We start from the raw sequence: 20746 nt of genomic DNA on the forward strand, positions 1-20746 counted from the left end.
AGAATGACAGAGTTGGAAGGGACCTTGGAGGTCTTCTAGTCCAACCCCCTGCTCAGGCAGGAAGCCCTATATACTATAGCTAGACAAATGGCGGTCCAATCAGCGGTCCACTGATTAACTGTTCTCACTGTCAGGGAATTCCTCCTTAGTTCTAGATTGCTTGCTCTCCTTGACTGTTTCTTGTCCTGCCTTCTGGTGCTTTGGAGAATAGGTTGAGCCCCTCTTCTTTATGGCAACCCTTCAGATATTGGAAGACTGGTATTATGTCACCCCTAGCTTCAAAGCTTCAATCTGCAGTGACAGGGGATTAAATACTTTACTGCTGTTCTCTCTCACCACAAAGAATCAGCTTTCTTAATGCATCTATGATCTATCTTCTAAACAAGCGCATTTCATCGCTTGCTCAGAACTTCCCTCTGTCCAGAAACTAACCAAGATGTTTTTGAAATACATATATTGGCTCCCTGGAGCCCTGAAGCGGATTATATCTGACAGGGGGTGTCCAGTTTACTGCAACATTCTGGAGAGAGTTTGTTAAACTGTTTGGGTCGACTCAGGGGCTTTCGTTGGCTTTTCATCAGTGTACAAATGGAGCAGCTGAAAAAGCTAATACAATGGTGGAACAGTACCTCAGACGCTATGTAAACTACCAGCAGACTAACTGGGCTGATCTCCTGCCTTTCGCAGAGGTAGACTACAATACTACACAGTAGTACTGGACTCACCCCATTTAAGATAGTAACGGGTCGAGATTTTGTGCCTATGTTCTGTGCCAGCCTACTACTGGCCCTGTAGAAAAGGCAGGGACAACCCCTTTACAAAACGGCAAGAGGCTGGAACTAAGCCTGCCAAATTTATTGACATAAAACAGAGCAAACAGAGCAAACAGAAACACGAACCATGAAACAGAGCTATTCAAACGGTTGCCTTCAGCAAACCAGCCCTCCCACACATTCCCCTTTTAAACAGTTCAAGGTGTGGCCTCTCTGCCTCCTTCCGAGGTGCCCCATTGCCTTCCTCTGTTTACTCCTGATTGACTGCCTCCTGCGTCGGGCGTTCTTGAACAGGGCCAGCTGTGGGTCATCTTCATCCACGCTGTCAGGCTCACACAGCTGGGTCTGCGTGGTGACCAGGTGGGAGGAGCCTGGCTGAGGGCTCTCATCAGCAAGCTCTCCAACCCCCTGAGCAACCTCTCCAACACCCCCCTCCTCCTCCTCTGAGTCGTCCGACCCAACTGCCGAACCCACAGGCTGACCCTGAATCACAACAGCCTATGCCTAAGTACCCCCAAGAAGCCTCCTACTTCCCAGACTTGGAATCAATGGGTGATGTCTTTCCAGGGGGGTTGGGTGAATGTGAAGAAAGCACACTAAGGTGTACAAAGATAAACAACGCTTCCCTCAAAAGCCTTTTCATGTTGGGCAATTGATTTATCTTTCAACAAAATATTGAAGGTTAAAGATACCCAGCAGAAAATTGGGGCCAAAGTTCCTCGGTCTTTTTCCCATTACTAAGGTCGTAAACTCGTCACAGTAGAACTGAAACTTCCACCACTGTTGGGGAAAGTCCACCCTGTGTTTTATTGTAGTTTATTGAAACGTGTGTTGGAATCCTCCTTAAGACCTATTCCAAAGAACCTGTCGGGTCCAGTAGCGGTAGAAAGGGAGATGCATTATGATAAAGGCAAGCATTGGACCAGGCCAAAATGTTCTCAACTGTACTTTCCGTTTTGAAGTGCCAGCCAGATGTTCTTGGGCAGACTACACACGCCATGCTCCCCAATCCTTCTTTCCCAGCTTCCTGGATCCTCAATAACCACAGCCACCTCCATGAACTGCCATCAGTAACTTCCCCTTTGGGACTTTGATGCAGCCCCCTCCCAATCCATTCAAATGGCTACCCTTGCCTAGGCTTGCAGCAGCAATCTTCACTGCTGGACTGATTTCACACAATATCCAGAACCAAAAACTAATTATAACTACGTCCTCTCGTATGGTATTGTGGTTTGGTATGCCGGTCTGACAGCCGCGGATAGGAAAGTATTACAGAGGGTGGTGAGCACAGCACAAGACATTGTGGGCTGTTCCCTGACACCACTGGATGACCTCGCCAGGGCTCGCTGCCTTGGAAGAGTGAGGAAGATTCTCAGGGATGACTCACACCCTGGACGGTATCTCTTTAGTCTCCTACCATCCGGTAGGAGATATAGGAGTATAGCCAGACGTACCAACAGGCTGAAAAGTAGCTTTTATCCGTGGGCTGTTGGGCTTTTAAATGGGACATAATCTCTGTGAACTTATGCAGAATTGACTTGGGAGGCCGGTGTGTGGTGTTGTTGGTTCACATGGTGTGGTGGGATGGAGGGTTTGTTGTCACTGTGTGATGGGGGGTGAGAGCACGGGGGGAGGCTCAGCTAATCTCAATGTACACATGTTGTACTTTGACAATAAAAGGTTTATTATTATTATTTTAGGCAGTCAGTTGTGTGAACCCAGTGCAGGCAGTGAATTTGTGGTTTGGTGCTAGTGCAAAATCTGAAAATTAAATCACACTAAGTAACTAAGGAGAACATAGTCTGGATATAACCTATGGGAAGGAGGGAGGGGGGAAGTTACTTAGTTAGTTCTCGTGCCCCATGTCTTCCTTTCTGCTTTCCCCAAGCCATGCACCATTATTAGAGCAATTAATCAGTGCAACAACTTGCCTCTGAAAGTTGCGGGTGTTCCAACACTGGAGGTTTTTAAGAAGAGATTGGACCACCATTTGTCTGAAATGGTATAGTGTTTCCTGCCTGAGAAGACGGTTGGATTAGAAGACCTCCAAGGTCCGTTATTCTATTTTGTTATATTCTAGCTCGATTCTCTTAATCCTGTTCCTTCTATAGTTGACTACGTCTTACAATGTTCATCCTGAAGAGTTATAGAGATGATCAGTAAAGCCCGAACAATCAGCAAACCTCTAACAGCCTGACCATCCATTCCACAAAGCCCTGCCATGAAGAGGGGGAAACGGACAACCAGCATTAACGCATCTGTGACAAGACCTGCCAAGTTCTCCTGCAGAGGAGCAGTGAGGAAAAAGGTGGAATCCACAGAAGGCAGGATCCTGAGGGGGGACTTCAGCGCACGGAGAATCTGAACACTCCATGAGCTCTCTTGAACTGAGCTTGCAAAGGAAAACCAGGCCAGCATCTCCAGCATGAAGGGAACGTGGCCCAAATGTGGAGATGTACTACAAGAACTAGAACTTTGCTCCACACCGTTCAGTATCCAACTCCTGTTGTTTTTTTCCCCAAAGCAGGTTACCAATAAGGATGCCTTACAAATACTGCTTGAGAAGAGGCTGCTTCTTCTCCTTGGAGGTTGATCTCCATCTGCCGTATAAGGTCTCCTGCCTCGAGCAGGGGGTTGGACTAGAAGACCTCCAAGGTCCCTTCCAGCTCTAGGAACCTATGTTCTGTGTTCAATTCTGAGAGCTGAAGTCCTCACCGCTGAAAGCATGCTGGCTAGGGAATTCTGGAAGTTGCCATCCACACAGTTTAAAGCCAGCTCGTGCGAAAACCGGGCCAGATGGCAAGCAGACGCTGCAAGCCACAAAGGCTGCGCGAAAATGTAAACCTGGCCTCGTGCTGCCCGACCAAGCAAGTGTCCGAACGGAGCACGGTTAAGCTGGATGGCACGAGTGTAATTGGCCCCGGAAAGGAAAGGCTGGCCCCGCTGTCTCGGGCTTCGCCAGGCACAGCTGTCTGAAACGGCGCAGGGTCTTTGTCTGAGATGGTTTGGGTCTCCTGCTTGAGCAGGGGGTTGGACTAGACCAGCGTTTCCCAACCTTAGGAACTTGAAGATGCGTGGACTTCAACTCCCAGAATTCCCCAGCCAGCATAGCTGGCTGGGGAATTCTGGGAGTTGAAGTCCACGCATCTTCAAGTTCCTAAGGTTGGGAAACGCTGGACTAGACGACCTCTAAGGTCCCTTCCAGCTCTATTCTGATGGATGGGTGGGTTGATTGAAGCGCACTCGCCTCAGCAGCGCGCTCGCATCTCCCGGTCAACCGCTTCTCCAGAAGACGACGGCCCGCTTCGCTTCCCCGCCGGCCGGCTTCCCCAAGAGCGGCTGGGCGGCCGGGGGACCCCGGGCGAGGATTGCCGAGAAAGGCTTTAAGGGCCGCCGCCGCCGCCGCTCTTCCTTCCTTCCGGCTCCGGGACTCCTGGCAGCCGCCTCGCCTTGGCCGAGCCCCCGGGGCCGAGCGCCGCGCCCTGCAAGCCCGGACAGGGAGGGAGGGAGGCCCGCTTCCCGGCCGCCCCGGGAACACCCCCCCCACACTTCCGCCGTCGCGCGGAACACGCGTCGCCGCATCCAGACGCTGGTCCCTGGCCGGCTCGCCTACCTTGCCCTCGGCGTCCCGCTGCCCCTCCGCCTCCCTGGCCAGCCGCTGCCTGAGCTCGCTCATCCTGGCCGCCGCTTCGCTTCGCCTCGGCCCGACGCAGCAGCCGCAGCAGCAGCAGCCGAGCCCGGGAATGGGGGCGGGGCTCAGGGGGAGCGGCCAATCCCGGCGCGGATCGACCCGGGGGGCGGGGCTCGCCGTCCGCAGGCTTTGCAGCGCAGGCTTTGCGCGCGATTCGGCAGGGAACCCGGGCGGGCGGGGGTCTCCCCCTCGCGGGGGGGGGTTGCTTAGCCCAGGGGTAGGCAACCTCGGCTCTTTTATGACTCCTGGACTTCAACTCCCAGGATTCCTGAGCTGGCTCAGCTTGGAAACCTCTCCCTTTCCCCTCAGCATGGCTGGCTCAGGAATTCTGGGAGTTGAAGTCCATGAGTCATAAAGCGGCCTAGGCGACTGGTAGGCAACCTTGGCTCTTTTATGACTCGTGGACTTCAACTCCCAGAATTCCTGAGCCAGCAAGGCTCAGCATGGAAACCTCTCCCTTTCCCCTCAGCATGGCTGGCTCAGGAACTCTGGGAGTTGAAGTCCACGAGTCATAAAGCGGCCTAGGCGACTGGTAGGCAACCTTGGCTCTTTTATGACTCGTGGACTTCAACTCCCAGAATTCCTGAGCCAGCAAGGCTCAGCATGGAAACCTCTCCCTTTCCCCTCAGCATGGCTGGCTCAGGAATTCTGGGAGTTGAAGTCCATGAGTCATAAAGCGGCCTAGGCGACTGGTAGGCAACCTTGGCTCTTTTATGACTCGTGGACTTCAACTCCCAGAATTCCTGAGCCAGCTATGCTGGCTCAGGAATTCTGGGAGTTGAAGTCCACGAGTCATAAAAGAGCCGAGGTTGCCTACCCCTGGCTTAGCCGAAGCGAGGGGGCTGGCGCTGCCCTGGGTCACCGGCGTTGTGGGAATGCAGCCGCCGTCTGAGCGGAACCAGGGAAGCCGGCAGAAGCGGCGCTGCCTCCAGCCTGCTAATTCCCCGCTGGGCAGAATCCCTTTCCCGTTGTGGCGAAGGTTCCGCCTCCAGACGACTTCTCCCGGGGCGCATCTCGCAGGGCCCCGCACGCGCAGCCTCCCGCGCTTGCTAGCCGGGTCCAAAATCACTCCGCGCTCGCTCCCACCGCCTGCCTTGAGCTGCGCCCGCAGCCCCCGTGGCTTGCAATGCCGTGCTTTTTTTCCACGGAAGGCCTCCCGACGACCTCGCAAAATGCTCCGGAGATGCTACGCGCCTCTTCGTTTTTTCTAAGTCTACAATCCTCCTGCAGTGCGAGCTAAGCTCCGCTCCCTCTGCCGGCCGAAACCGGCATTGCTTGCCGTGGTGAGGCTCGGCTCTGACCTTCGGAGATCGTGGCTGCCACGCCTGGAGGCGTTAGGTATTCTTTCCCACGTTCACCCTTGGCTCCTTTTCAGTTCAGAGCGAAGCGGCTGCGTGCCGGCCTTGGGGGAAAAATTAAATGCAGCCTTCGCCGGTATCTGGAGCTATTTTAATCTGGATCTTTAGCTGGAACTGTTACGTTAGGGACATTGTATGCTTAAGATTTCAGCAAGGCATTCACAAAGTAGACCACAACCTACTTCTTAGTAAAGTAGAAAAAGATGAGATAGACAGCATCTCCACCAGATGGATTTGTAACTGCCTAAGAAGCCGTACTAGACAAGTATTCTTGAATGGTGCTACATCTGGGCCACGTGAGGGCCCCTAAATTGCTCAAACGTTTTCATGCTCGTTACCCAGATAAACCTGACTAACAGCTATGTTTCATTTTCCTCCCCGTTATTATTTTTATCTTCTCCAGTTGGATTTCTCATTTTTCAAGGGCGGGAGGCATGTCAGAACCCCAATATATTTTGTATTTCTTCTCACCTTCATTTTCAGATTCTGCCATTCTGTTGGGGGAGGGGGACCTAAGAGTGTTCTGCATTATACTTCCTTTGCTTTGTTCCATCCTCTTTGAAATATCTTTCTTGGGGTGCGAGAGGAATGTGCCTCGGGCCATCTGCCTTATCTCCAGGTGGAGGGGAAGAAGCCACAAAGACCTGACAGCCTTTTTTTATTGAAAAGTTTTACAATACATTTTTTAAAAAGACAAAACCCCTCCCAACCCCCTCCCCTCTCCCCAAACCTCCCCAACACCTCCCTCCCCTCCCCCTTCCCCGACTTCCCAGAGCTCAATACAGGGTATAAAAATACAAACAATCATAATCTACCTTATGTAAACAACAATAAAATATTAAATCTATTGCACTTTAACTCTTATAAAATAACTACAAGCAATTTAAATATCACATCAATACTTATTCAAATGCTAAATGAAACTTTTTAGTCCCATATTTATTCAATCTGTAGTTCATTTCTTCCCACTTCAGAAGAATGGCAAATTCGATGTCAATTTGTGAATGGGTGCCACTGGACCAGCTGATGGCATAAGCTATGGATGTCATCTGTAAAACATACATATGAAGAAGCAAGATCATTATTCATTTACCTCTGGATCAGCCCCAACATGTTTATTTCCTGACCCCCTCCTTCCCCAGCTAACCAGATACGGAGCTGATACAGCCGTAAAAAGGGCATATTAAAGGCAATAATGAAACAAAATGGCTGGAAAACCTTGGACAGCCGGTCTTTGGCACCATCCAAGATGGAATGGCTGCCATTCAGCTAGCCAGTGGCACAGTTCATTCATTTTATCTGAAAGACAAAAGAAACAAGGCCATTAGTCATTCATAATTATTATCTTATTAAGTTATTATTGTTGGGAAACACTCACCTTCTAAAAGGGAAGATGGACTTAGTCCATGGTTAAATGGATGCCATCCTGCCAGCTGAGTGGACAGTTCTTCAATATCCTCTGTAAGACAGGAAAGAGAAAGATAGAGAAAAGAAAAAGAAAGAAAAGAGAAAGAAAGAAAGAAAGTCCATTAGTCAGTCATCTCTGGAACAGCCCTAAGAATTTTTATCCAATGTTATTCTTGCCTTCAGTGTCTTCCCAGGAAAATGGCTGCCACTCAGCCAGCAGGAGGCACAATTCGTTTAGAACATCTGTAACACAAAGAAAGAAGCAAGGCCTCTAGTCCTTCATCTTATTTATCTAGTTATTTGTTTAAAGCCCTTTACCCCTTTTTTGTGCTAAAGCTTTAGCATGTGGTGAGAACTCAGGTTGCACATCTCTGGATGAAGGGGTTTAAATAGGCTAATATTGTTTTGGACCTAGGTCCTCATCACAAAATGCCCAGGGAGAGGCTAAACCCCTATGACTCCCCCAGGCACCAGGTCCTTTTCCCCGACACACCTGCCCCAGAATGAAAGGGGAAAGAAAAGTTGGTTGGTAAGAAAGGAGCATTTTCCTTCTTTTTACAACTTCCTTGGAAGTAGACAGAGGGGCTGAGGGTGTTGTGTAGTTTAGTCACTCCATAAGCAGTTACTCCATAAGAGGTTTGAGAGATTTACCCTTGCCTCCTGCCTGCTGATTGAAGGCTTCTTCAAAATAAAAATATTTGGGCACCCAAAAGTAAGTATCCCAAAGGATTTGACATCCCCCCTAAAACTTTAAAAGGACTCTGAATTCTCTTCTTCGGCCACAGAGAAATAAACAAATTCATCGGGATATTTTTTTTCCTGGTTTGCTATTCATATTTCCTTCTACCATCACTGTCCCTACTGAACTTTAGATGCGATGAAGAAATAGAATTAAACATCTATTTCTATACAGAAAAATACTTTGAAAATCACATCTTGTAGGAGATAAAATCTCCACTGAATAAAGTACCAAAGTACATCCAATAAAAAGGAGTGAAGATTTTCCCAAAATTATGGTCTAGAGATGGCTCGCCCCATTGGCTTCCTTTCCAACATGGATTTCCTGGACTTTTCTTTTATTGCCCATCCCCAAACCTTCTCCTTTCCACAGCTCTGCCTCTTAGTGCAACTAAGACTGAGACTTCTAGAGAAACAAGGGATTCCTTCAATGGGTGAGAAGCCCCAATTCCTACCTGCCATGATGGGGAAAGTATTATATTTTGAATGATGACAGATACGGATGCTGCCTGTTTACCACTCAGTGTCCGGTAAAAAATGGTCAGTAAGGCTGGAATCATTTAAAAGTGTTTACTCCTGTCTCTACGGTAACCCTGGACATTCTGAGATGGCAAGAGAAATTTCAGAGGAGAATCTGATGATGAAATGTGATGTCATTGCAGTGATGGCTATCAAGAGCTGGCCTTCCATGCAGCTGTGCCCAAGATAAGAAAAGAACACTGTGTGACTTTTTTTAAAAAAAATTATTAAATTTATTATTTAAAACATTGGACACGGTACAAACGGACTGACATACCTTCTTGTCTACAATATTCATATATGTATATATACACATAAAATACACTTAAGATACATATCAATTATATATAATAATACAATACTTAGAGCAATCAACCAATCTATAAATTCTAATAGAGACCTTCCTTTTGTTCCCGCCAAAAATAAAACTTATTCCAAATTTTGTAGTAACCTGATTGATCTTTATTTTTAATTTCCAAAGTTAATTTATCCATTTCTGCGCATTCCCAAATTTTCCTTATTACCTCGTTTTCTACTGGAATTTCACTCCTTTTCCAATTCTGGGCAAATGACATTCTTGCTGCTGTAATAATATGAATCATCAGATACAACTCGTCTTTGGGGTATTTCTCTTTTGTTATGCCCAATAGGAAAAATTCTGGACTAAACTCAACTTCTTGTCTTATTATTTCTTTTAGCCAGGTCCAAATCATTTGCCAAAATCTTTGTGACTTGCTACAGGACCACCACGTATGAAAATATGTACCTAATTCTTCGGAGCATTTCCAACATTTGGGAGATACTGTCTTATACATTTTGGCTAAACGTGCTGGGGGAAGATGCCATCGGTAGAACATTTTAAATAGGTTTTCTTTGTAAGATGAATCCAGTGTTATTCTTTTATTTCTGTCCCAGAGTGTTTGCAATGTATCCAGATCAATGCCATGACCCAAATTTTTAGCCCAAGTCAACATAGGGTCCTTCACTTGTTCCTCGAACAACTTATATCCCAGGAGCAAATTATATAATTTCTTTATCTGTTTATTATCTGGGCCCAATAATATTTTATCCAAGGCCGTTTCCTGGGTGTTTATCCCCCATTCTTTTTTATCTTTCCCGAATCTTGATTGAATCTGTAAATAGACCCACCAATCTAGTTTTATTCCTTGTAAATCTAATTCATTTCTAGACTTCAATTCCCCCTCATCATTCATGATGTCCTTATATGAAATTATGTTGCCCAAGTTGAATAGATTTGGATAGACAATTGCTTCGAGGGTGGATAGCCAGACTGGTACTTTAGTATAGTTGTGATTTCTAATTTTGTTCCAAATGTTAAATAATGCTTGCCTAATCCGATGTTTTTGAAAATGTGAAAATAATCCTTGTTTCTCAGTCCATAAAAAGGCGTGCCAACCAAATTGTAAATCATGACCTTCTAAAGTCAGTAATCTTATATTTTTCAGAATTATCCATTCTCTAATCCAATTTAACGCCGCGGCATGGTAATATAACTCCCAGACTGGCAATCCAAATCCCCCGTTTTCCTTTCTATCCTGCAAGTATTTCATTTTAATTCTTGGTTTTTCCCCTTGCCAAATAAAATTTAATGACAATTTATTCAGATGCTGCCTGTTTACCACTCAGTGTCCAGTAAAAAATGGTCAGTAAGGCTGGAATCATTTAAAAGTGTTTACTCCTGTCCGTACAGTAACCCTGGACATTCTGAGATGGCAAGAGAAATTTCAGAGGAGAATCTGATGATGAAATGTGATGTCACTGCAGAAGGCAAGGAGCGCATCAGTGATGGCTATCAAGAGCTGGCCTTCCATGCAGCTGTGCCCAAGATAAGAACACTGTGTGACTTTTAGACTTGGGATCTGACTCTCCAGAAGTGGACTGAACACAGAACTGTTGCTTGTTTTGCTGTCTTCATCTTGTTTTTATTAGGCATTTGGGTGGCAGGAAATTGGAGTTTACGTATATGTTTGTGTGTGTGTTTTGGTGTGTGTGTGCGTGTTTCCACGTATACTGTGTATCTGTCTAAAAATACAAAACTAACCTGGGTTTCATTTTTTCCTTTGAATATAAAACAACCATGCAAAGAAATTTCAAATGTCAATCTCATTTGGCTGGGTTATCTCTCTCTCAATTGTTTTCTCTTCTCTGGTGAAGTATGCAGGAAGTTGCAGCTGAAAAAAGGAGGAAATAAAATTTTAAAACCTTCGTTTACGCTTTTTAAAATTCAGCAATCATATAATCGATGAGTCAAAGTTTGATTTTTTCCCCCAGTCTCCTGGAAAAAGTCCACAAGGAGCTTCCAATTATACATTAATTTCTTCTATGGTCTTCCCAGTTGCAATGTATGGCTGTGAAAGTTGGACCATAAGAAAGGCTGAGCGCCAAAGAATTGAGGCCTTTGAACTGTGGTGCTGGAAAAGACTCCTGCGAGTCCCTTGGACTGCAAGGCGATCAAACCGGTCAGTCCTAGAGATCAACCCTGACTGCTCTTTAGAAGGCCAGATCCTGAAGTTGAAACTCAAATCCTTTGGCCACCTAATGAGAAGGAAGGACTCACTGGAGAAGAGCCTAATGCTGGGAAAGGTGGAGGGCAAGAGAAGGGGACGACAGAGAATGAGGTGGCTGGACAGAGTCACTGAAGCAGTAGGCGTGAGCCTAAATGGACTCCAGAAGACGGTAGAGGACAGGAAGGCCTGGAGGAATGTGGTCCATGGGGTTGCGATGGGTTGGACACGACTTCGCACCTAACAACAAATACCTTTAATATTATATTTAAGTTTATACATAATATTAAGGAAGAGCTTTTAAAGACTATGTAATAAGTTCCTCTACAAGCATCATTTGATTGAATGGCTTTCCCCCAATTTTAACAGAACAGCATTTTTCAGGGCAAAAATCAGGAATTGGGGAACTCCTTTTCCAACCAACAGGTTGTATTCAAAGTTGGAAGCTTTGCTGAGTTGCTGCTCACTTCATGGGTGACCCTATTGGAAAAGTGTGATTTCAACAGAGCCAGTTTGGCTTAATTACTAAATGGTACCAGGCTAGAAGCCAGTGAGGTCTAGTCCCGCCTTAGCCATGAATGACAGCTGGGCGACTTTGGCAGAAAATTCTAGTCCCGCCTTAGCCATGAATGACAGCTGGGCGACTTTGGGACAACCAACAGGAGACGGTGAGTTCTAGTCCCGCCTTAGCCATGAATGACAGGTTGGTGACTTGGGGTCCGTCCCTCTTTCTCCGCCCAACTCACCTCACAGGGTTGTTGTTGAGGGGAAAATAGGAGGAGGGAGGACTGGATACCTTGCCCACCTATGAACAAAAAAGGCGGGAGAAAAAGCATCTGCACCCATTATTAAGCCAAGCAGCACCTCCTGGACGGAAGCGGGAAAGGTTCGGGCAACCTGAGGGACGGTCCCTCCCCGCTCCGCTGAAGAGCAGCGCCTCACCGGCCTCTGGGCACCCACCGCTCCCCTCCCCACGAGACCGCCGCCCGGGGGCTTTCGCTCAGGCCCTCGCCGGCTTCCTCCCGGAGGAAACCCGCCACCACAGCCGCCGCCCTTCTGTCAGCGAGCCCGCCATCGCCCGCCGCTTTCCCCTCACGGGGGCGCGAAGGTTCCCGCCACCGCCGGCGAGACTGCACGGCGCATGCGCCCTTGCTCCGGGCGGGAGGGGCGGAGGGCGGCGAGCGCTGCGCGGCTGAGTCCCTTCCCGCCGGGGGAGCCTCGCTGAGGGCGGAGGGGCTCCGTGGCCGGCCCGGGGGGCGAGCCGGAGGAAAGGCGGCCTTCTCCCTCTGTCCCCGGTTGAGCGTTAGGCTCCTCGAGGCTCGCCCCCGCCGAGAGCCCCGCCCGCCTTGGCGCCCCGAGCTGGGACCGAGCCTGAGGGCTCGTCGTGCTGAGCTGCGTTCATGGCCGTGTCCGTGGCTGCACCTCACTGTTTGACGCCCTGCGCAGGCGGTCCTCGGTTAGTGGCCGTTGGAAGTTACAACACCACTGGAAAAAACTGACCATTTTTCACACTTCCCTCACGTGATGAAAATCACTCTGCAACTGACTCAAATTTATGACGGTTTGCGGCCCTCTGACAAAGTAAGTCAATGGGTTAGCCAGATTCACTTAACCACAGGGTCACTAACTTTACAACTGCAGCGATTCACTTGTTAACTGTGGCAAGATAGGTGGTAAAATGGGGAGATACCCACTTTCCAACTGTCTCGCTTAGCAACAGAAATTTTGGGCTCAACTGTGGTCATAAGCTGAGGACCACCTGTATTGGCTATAATCAAAAAAGGGGAAAAATGAGAGATACAAAGGAATGGGAGCCTAAACCGCTGCTTTTGGGCAGAGATGGAGGCATTGCAGTCAATGCCAAAGACCCCAGCAGAATTACCAGGGGAATTCTGGGAGTTGGCAGGGGAATTCTGGGAGCTGACATCCACACTAGGGTGAGCGACTGTGCGTTAGAGTGAGCAGCGCTTGCCATCACCTTCAACCAGGAGGCAGCTCTCAGCCAGAGGGGAAATTTTGTGGGGGAAATCTTCAGTTGTAATGGGTCCCATATAAAAACAGGAAAAGCAGCACCAATCTCTGGTCCTGTTAAACAACATGCAGTTTTGCTATATGGGCAGCCCAGTTTATGTTGAACTATTTTGGGGCTGGTTTCCAGACATGACACTCATAATTAAGAGGAGGATCCCCCCGTGAATCTGTTGATTCATACCTGGTTGGTTGGTTATGTACCACCAGGTTAGTGTTCACTCTCAGCAATTACGGAGATGCTCTCCATGCTGAGCTGCCCTTCCAGTCCTGTCTTGGGGATGAAAATTGGTTGGATGGCTTTGAGCAAGTCCCTCTCTCTCACTTGAAGCTACCTCACAGGGTCATTTTCATGATAAAATAAAAGGAAGGAGTATTATGTATGTAATACATGTAATACATATTCAGTGTTGAATATGAGGGAAAGGATGGGATAAAAATGAAAAAATAAAAGTAACTTGATTTATGTTTTACCTTTCTATTTTTTAAAGATGTTATTGTAAGAAAAAATATATTGACAATGTACAAAATGTAAACACATCAGATATTAAAACAAAAGGAAAGTATTCAGCCATTTTCTTAACAATAACATCCACTTGTAATAGATATAAACAAAATCATTTATCATTTTAACACTTTTAGAACTACTGTTAACTTCAAATCAGAAATTAGCAATAATTAGTTTAGAAGAAAGCCATGGCATGGCATGGCTATCTTGACTTATTTGATGCCCTCCCAAAGATCCTGAGTTTCACATGGATATCTCGCTTTACAACCACCTTGCACAGCAACAGAAATTCCACCGCCAATTACGGTCGTAATGCTTTCTGGGGTTCGTGCCAGATACCCCACAGCCATACCTTCCTTAGCTACGGCTTTCTTTGGAGTAGAAGGCAGATTTGCAGAGAGCAGCTCAAGAGGAATCGACTTTTCATTGGCTTTCATCCATGGCCTTAAATGTGCTTTTTTGCAGCTATATCAGCTCTGCGGCTGCTTTCAGCAGTGGCCACATCACCTTCCCGATGCTCTCTAATGGTGGACCAGCCACTTGCTTTTGGTGGGTTCCTTTCTGACTGCAGACGCAAGAAACTGATTGTATTTCTTGCCCTTTAGATCCACTAAGTTGAGAAGTAAGTATATAATTGTTTTACTTGTGTCTATATTTTACCTTTCTCTACATAGGAACCAATAAACAATACTGGATTTCTTCCTAGACAATGAATTGTACATTTTATATTACAGACTCCATCAGTTCTAAAGCCAGGTTGGTCTTTGGGACTGGATTTGGTGCTTCTTCCGCTTCTATTTTGGGGTATCACTTTCTGCTTTTCATCTCAGATAGACTCACATTTTCCTTCGCTTTCTTTTTATATATGATTTTAGGCTGAATCGTCTCTAACCCTGGCGAGGTGTGGACCTTCTTAAGATGTTTGGAATTAGAGGAGTCATGGTCTGTATCTTGTTCGCTTGGCTTTTGGGGAGAAGTTCAGGAAGCAGAAGCTTTGAATCTTCATGTATTGTAAGAACTTCAGTAAGCATCTTCACCCTAGTCAGATCTTGAGTAGTTTCCAGGACACAAGGGACAATTTTTGTGTTAAGGGCATCTGCTGCTATCTTTGCACAGATATTTCTCCAAGGTTTTTTGGAGAACCTGCCATTTTGCCCAGGTCTTAAGAGGACAGTATGCTGGGTTTTTGCTGCTCCTCCTTGAATTTTTGGGCAGGAGGCTCTTCAGTGAAAGGGATTTTTCTTTTTCTTTTCCTTTTAGATGATTTAGGGTCCCCAGCCTCTGAACAGAAGACAGCTGCATTGAGTATTGGGGCCTGTTGTCACACTGATCCTGAATCTCTTTGATAAAGATGGGGATCCTGGACACGTCCTTTTAATGGCCTTCTGGTGTAGAGGCTCAATGGAGGGGAAAAAAACCTGTTCAGTGTCAGCAAACTCAGGCTGGAACTCCTTAAGCACATGGAATCCTGCTGGAACTGATGCTTCAAAGATCGGAGGTTTCATTTCTTTGAGGACCAACGCCACTTGGCTGGTTGAAGATGGCAACATTGGGATAGATCCACCTGTCTGTGGAGATGGATTATTCCCTTCCAAAGGGATGAGAGCCAGAACTCCAGGGTTGCACAACTAACACTCACCTTGCAAAGAGACCTAGTTTACTGGGTTCTGGTTGAAATGGCTTCCATCATGTCAGCTGGGGGCACACGTTGGAGATAGTTTGTGCCCAAGGTATTGTCTCTGAACCACTGACAGCCAATGTTGAAGGTAGGAAGGGCTGTATGGGGCTGGGGGGGTGGAAGATTTTGATACTGAGGTGGTGCATAGCAAGGCTGAGGAAAGGCAGAGACTAGGGTTACTGACTGCTAAGGTGAGAAGCTGCAATTTTTCCCAAAGGAGAGTTTGATGGTGTGAAACTCCTATAGGCAGGTAGCTTTGGATGCTGGTGTTGGCTGGGGTCAACTAAGCCTAGATCAGTGGTGGCGAACCTATGGCACGGGTGCCAGAAGCGGCACTCAGAGCCCTCCCTGTGGGCACCCACACCATGCCTCGGAGGTGGCAACTGTCCCTCTTCAACCAGCCACCCCCCACAGGTGTCCCTCCCCACGAGCGATATTGAGGTGACCACACCCACCTTGGCCACACCCACCCAATCTTCCATAACCACCACAGCCACACCCGCTGAGTAGGCCACACCCACCTGGCACCCAGTGATAAATAAGTGTGTTTTGGGTTGCAGTTTGGGCACTCGGTCTCTAAAAGGTTGGCCATCACTGGCCTAGATCTAAGATTGCTCACAAGTGGTGATCCTGTTGCAGAGATGTTAGGAGGATTGCCTCCTAGAGCAGATACAGCTGTTACTATCAGACAACTTGGAGTCAGAATATTCAGATTTTGTACTGTCCATGGGTCATCCACCACATCTATAAGGGACATATACAAAGAAGCAAGGCCATTAGTTATTTGTCTCCTGATCAGTCCCAGTAATATACTTACCCAGTGTTAATAGAATTAAAAATCTATTTCTATAAAAATAATTAAGAAATATCTATTGGCAGCGGATATAAAACTCCACTGAATTAATTATTAAAGATACAGTATGAGCACATCCAATAGGAAGGCAACAATTTCCCAAAATTGGGTTTGGAGCTGGCTCAAGCCTTTGATTTTCTTCTGATGCTTTCTATCATGCTTTCCTTTGCCTTTTCTGTTACAGCCCATCCCCCAAACCTTTTCCTTTACCACCTCTGCCTTTGTAATGCAAGGATTTGCTTCTGAATAAGTCTGTGGAGATTTCTTTAAAGGTTTTCTTTAAAGGGTGAGATGGCCCAAGTCCTACCTGCCATGATAAGAAAAAATGAATGATTGGAGAAAATGCTGCTGGCTGCTAATTAACTTGAACATCCAGAATTGACTGGCCAGTAAAACCTGGATAATTTCGAAGTATTTATTCCTGTTCCTAGACATTGTAGGTAAGACTGATGTCACTGCAGAAGGCAAGGAGCGCATCAGCAGAGGCTATCGAGCTAAACTTCAGAGAAAAAGGGCCATTGATAGTTTGGGGATTATAACACTGCCCTAATTTTAGGACTATCACAAGAAAATATGGAATCCAAAATGTTTATTCTCCATGTCCGTTCCTGTGTAGATCTTTGGATGTTGCCCATATCCAAAGCCCTGCTAGATGGCCTTCCACCCAGCTGTGCCCAAGATAGGGACATTGTGTGACTTTTAGACTTAGGATCTGACTCTCCAGAAGTGGACTGACCACACTTTTGAGCATCTTTCTTTGTCCTTAGATGGCTATGCAGTATACATGGATACACCCAGCATACTGTGTCCTCAAAGACATGGGCAAAATGGCAGGTTCTGCAAAAGAGGAAAAAACCTTGGGAAAATATCTGTGCAAAGGTCTGGGCAGCTGCCCCCAAAGGTTTTATCTACATTTTAATTACTTTTAAATATCAGCAACTTGTAAATAAAATGTGATGCTAGAGGCACAGCTAGACTACAGCTGCTCTTGCTGCTATTTGTGCAAAGACTCAGAAGGAGAATCAGCAGTTCAAATCACCGGGACCAGATGGATTAAAACCCAGGGACCTGAAGGAGCTGGCAGGCATGATCTCGGAACCACAGAAGCAAATCTTCGGTTTCAAATAATTTTTATTACATTTTAAGGAGCATAAATATAAAAACAGCATCAACTAACAATCAAGGAAATGAATAAAGAGTAAAAAGAATAAAAATACAAATGTGTAAAAGTATAAAGAAAACTTCTATACTGTCCAGGATCTTCAATATGCTGAGCATGCAGCTCTTGGCCTAGAACATCTGATCAAGAAAATCAAAGAAGAAAGTAAGAATTCCTTCACTGTTTTTTCTCTCATGAGTGCCATTAGCTTTGCCACTGTTGCCAGTTCGGTCACCTTTATTAACCATCCCTCTATAGTGCATATCACAGGATCTCCTCCAATGCTGAGTGTATAAAAGTTGTGCTGCATTAATTTTCCAAACTTTTTGAGTTAGATTGCTAATTTCTATCCAATCTTGCTTAGCTCTTTTACAAGTCCACCAAAGGCGATGGAAGGTTCCCATTTGAATCTTGCCTTTCCAAAAAGCATTTATGATTGCAGGATACCCAACAGTTTGCTGAGACAAAAGGTGAGCCATTTTCAGGCTTCCATATTTCTCCCTCCTCCATATTTGCCCCTGCTCTGCTCTGCTTCCCTTCCACCCTTCCTTGAGGTCACTTGCTGAGTAGTAGCCGAACTCAGTCAGCAGCTGATCCGGTACACCCAGTCAGGTTGGACTCATCTGCCAGGCTGAAAATGGGCTCCTGGTTCTCCAGGTTCTCTCTTGAAGTACCAGGAAGCACCCGGGGAGGCACCATCTTAACCCACTGCTTTCTGGTTCTTACGGCCTAGAAACACCTTGCCAAAAAGGTTGGCTGGTCAATTTGTGAATGGGTGCCACTGAGCCAGCTGACGGCATCAGGAATGTCATCCGTAAAACATAAGAAGAAGCAAGGTCATTATTCATTCATCTCTGAATAATGTGACATCTCTGGATCAGCCCTAACATCCTGCCAGCTGAGTGGACAGTTCTTCCCTATCCTCTGTAAGGCACAATAGAAAGGAGCAAGTCCGTTAGTCATCTCTGGATCAGCCCTAATAATTATTATTTTTTATCCAGTGTTCTTCTTACCTTCGGTGGCTTCATAGGAAAATGGCTGCCACTCAGCCAGCAGGAGGCACAATTCATTTACAACATCAGTAACACACAAAGAAAGAAGCAAGACCATTAATCCTTCATCTCCTGAGATGCCCTCATAATATACCTATCTAGTTATTTGTTTAAAACACTTTACCCCTCTTTTGTGCTAAAGCTTTAGCATGTGGTGAGAACTCAGGTTGCACCTCTCTGGATGAAGGGGTTTAAATAGGCTAATACTGTTTTGGACCTAGGTCTTCATCACAAAATGCCCAGGGAGAGGCTAAGCCCCTATGATTACCCCAGGCACCAGGTCCTTCTGCCCCAGAATGAAAGGGAAGAAAGGAGCATTTTCCTTCTTTTTACAACTTCCTTGGAAGTAGACAGAGGGGCTGAGGGTGTTGTGTAGTTTAGTCACTCCATAAGCAGTTACTCCATAAGAGGTTTGAGAGATTTACCCTTGCCTGCTCCCTGCTGATTGAAGGCTTCTTCAAAATAAAAATATTTGGGCATTCAAATAGGAACTCCCGCCAGGAGTTTGTATCCCCCCCTAAAATTTTAAAAGGACCCCAAATTCTCTTCCTTGGCCCCAGAGAAATAAGTAATTCAGGATTTTTCTCCCTGCATTCCATTCATATTTCATTTCACCCCTTTCTTCCATCACTGTCCCTGCTGAAGTTTAGATGTGATGAAGAAATAGAATTAAACCTCATCTATAGAGAAAAATACTTTGAAAAATCACATCTTGTTAGCAGATATAAAACACTGAATAAAGTACCAAAGATAATGAGTACGTCCAATAAAAAGGAGTGAAGAATTTCCCAAAATTGGGTTTGGAGGTGGCTCACCCCATTGGCTTCCTTCTGGCTTCCTTTCCACCATGGATTCCCTGGACTTTTATAGCTGATCCCCAAACCTTCTCTCTTCTTAATGCAATTATTTCCTTCTGACCAAGATATCTTGAGAAACAAGGGATTCCTTCAATTCCTTTACTCTCACAATGAAAACAATGATAGATATGAAACACTGGCACTATCTCCTACTGAGTCGGCGTCCCGTAGAGTGGTCAGTAAGGCTGGAATCATTTAAAAGTGTTTACTTCTGTCTCTGGTAACCCTGGACATTCTGAGATGGCAAGAAAATTTCCAGGGTAGAAGCTGATGATGAAACGTGATGTCACTGCAGAAGGGAAGGAGTGCATCAGCGAAGGCTATCAAGAGCTCAGCTTGGGAGCAAAGAAAACAACCATTCCTTCTCCTGACCACTCACCTTGCTTGGTAGCCAATCTTCACTCTCACAGAAGCAGGAAAAAAGTTTTCATTTGGGCAATAAATCACTTCTTAAGTAAATCTTTTTTGAGTAAAGTAAAATGAACGATTGGAGAAAATGCTGCTGGCTGCTCATTGAGCATCCAGAAACAAGTGGCCAATAAAACCTAGATCATTTCAAAGTGTTTATTCCTGTTCCTGGACGTTGTAGGTGACAGTGGTGTCACTGCAGAAGGCAAGGAGTGCATCAGCAGAGGCTATCAAGAGCTGGCCTTCCATGCAGTTGTGCCCAAGATAAGAACACTGTGTGACTTTTAGACTTGGGATCTGACTCTCCAGAAGTGGACTGACCACAGACCTGTTGCTTGTTTTGCTGTCTTCATCTTGTTTTTATTAGGCATTTGGGTGGTAGGAAGTTGCAGTTTACGTATATGTGTGTGTGTATGTATCCACATATACTATATATCCACCTACAAATGCAAAACTAACCTGGGTTTCTGTGTAGCTATGCAAAAGATGAGAAAGAGACTGCTTTTACAATCAGATATTTTAATTGCATAATAAATAAGGTGCTCTTTATCCCAGTTATTGCAACAATCATCCTGTAGTTCATTTCTTCCCACTTCAGAAGAATGGCAAATTCAATCTGTCAATTTGTGAATGGGTGCCACTGGACCAGCTGATGGCATAAGCTATGGATGTCATCTGTAAAACATACATATGAAGAAGCAAGATCATTATTCATTTACCTCTGGATCAGCCCCAACATGTTTATTTCCTGACCCCCCCTCCTTCCCCAGCTAACCAGATACGGAGCTGATACAGCTGTAAAAAGCTAGCATATTGCTGGGTGGGTCTCTTGCATGGAGTGGGGGGTAACTGCCCCCTACACAAATTGTTATGTGCAATTTAATTACTTCTAAGTATCAGCAATCTGGATCTTTAGCTGGAACTGTTACGTTAGGGACATTGTATGCTTAAGATTTCAGCAAGGCATTCACAAAGTAGACCACAACCTACTTCTTAGTAAAGTAGAAAAAGATGAGATAGACAGCATCTCCACCAGATGGATTTATAACTGCCTAAGAAGCCGTACTAGACAAGTATTCTTGAATGGTGCTACATCTGGGCCACGTGAGGGCCCCTAAATTGCTCAAACGTTTTCATGCTCGTTACCCAGATAAACCTGACTAACAGCTATGTTTCATTTTCCTCCCCGTTA

General features: G+C 46.0%; 1 protein-coding gene and 1 long non-coding RNA gene across 2 annotated transcripts in view; one reads left to right on the forward strand and one right to left on the reverse strand.

The window, feature by feature from the left end:
* Window positions 1-4502, reverse strand: part of CDS2 (CDP-diacylglycerol synthase 2) — a 48104-nt gene extending 43602 nt beyond the window's left edge. Inside the window, exon 1 of the mRNA XM_083368348.1 lies at window positions 4387-4502. Coding sequence (XP_083224474.1) covers window positions 4387-4449 — 63 coding nt within the window. The 5' untranslated portion in view covers window positions 4450-4502. The remainder of the gene's footprint in view (window positions 1-4386) is intronic.
* A 7741-nt stretch (window positions 4503-12243) lies between these two features.
* LOC310644040 lies at window positions 12244-14444 on the forward strand. The gene is made up of 4 exons (XR_014493218.1): window positions 12244-12592; window positions 14013-14096; window positions 14222-14303; window positions 14423-14444. It is a non-coding gene; the product is annotated as an uncharacterized lncRNA (long non-coding RNA).
* The last annotated feature ends 6302 nt before the right edge of the window (window positions 14445-20746 follow it).

The sequence above is a fragment of the Vipera ursinii genome (genome assembly GCF_947247035.1).
Source record: "Vipera ursinii genome assembly, chromosome: 8".
NCBI lineage: Eukaryota > Metazoa > Chordata > Lepidosauria > Squamata > Viperidae > Vipera > Vipera ursinii.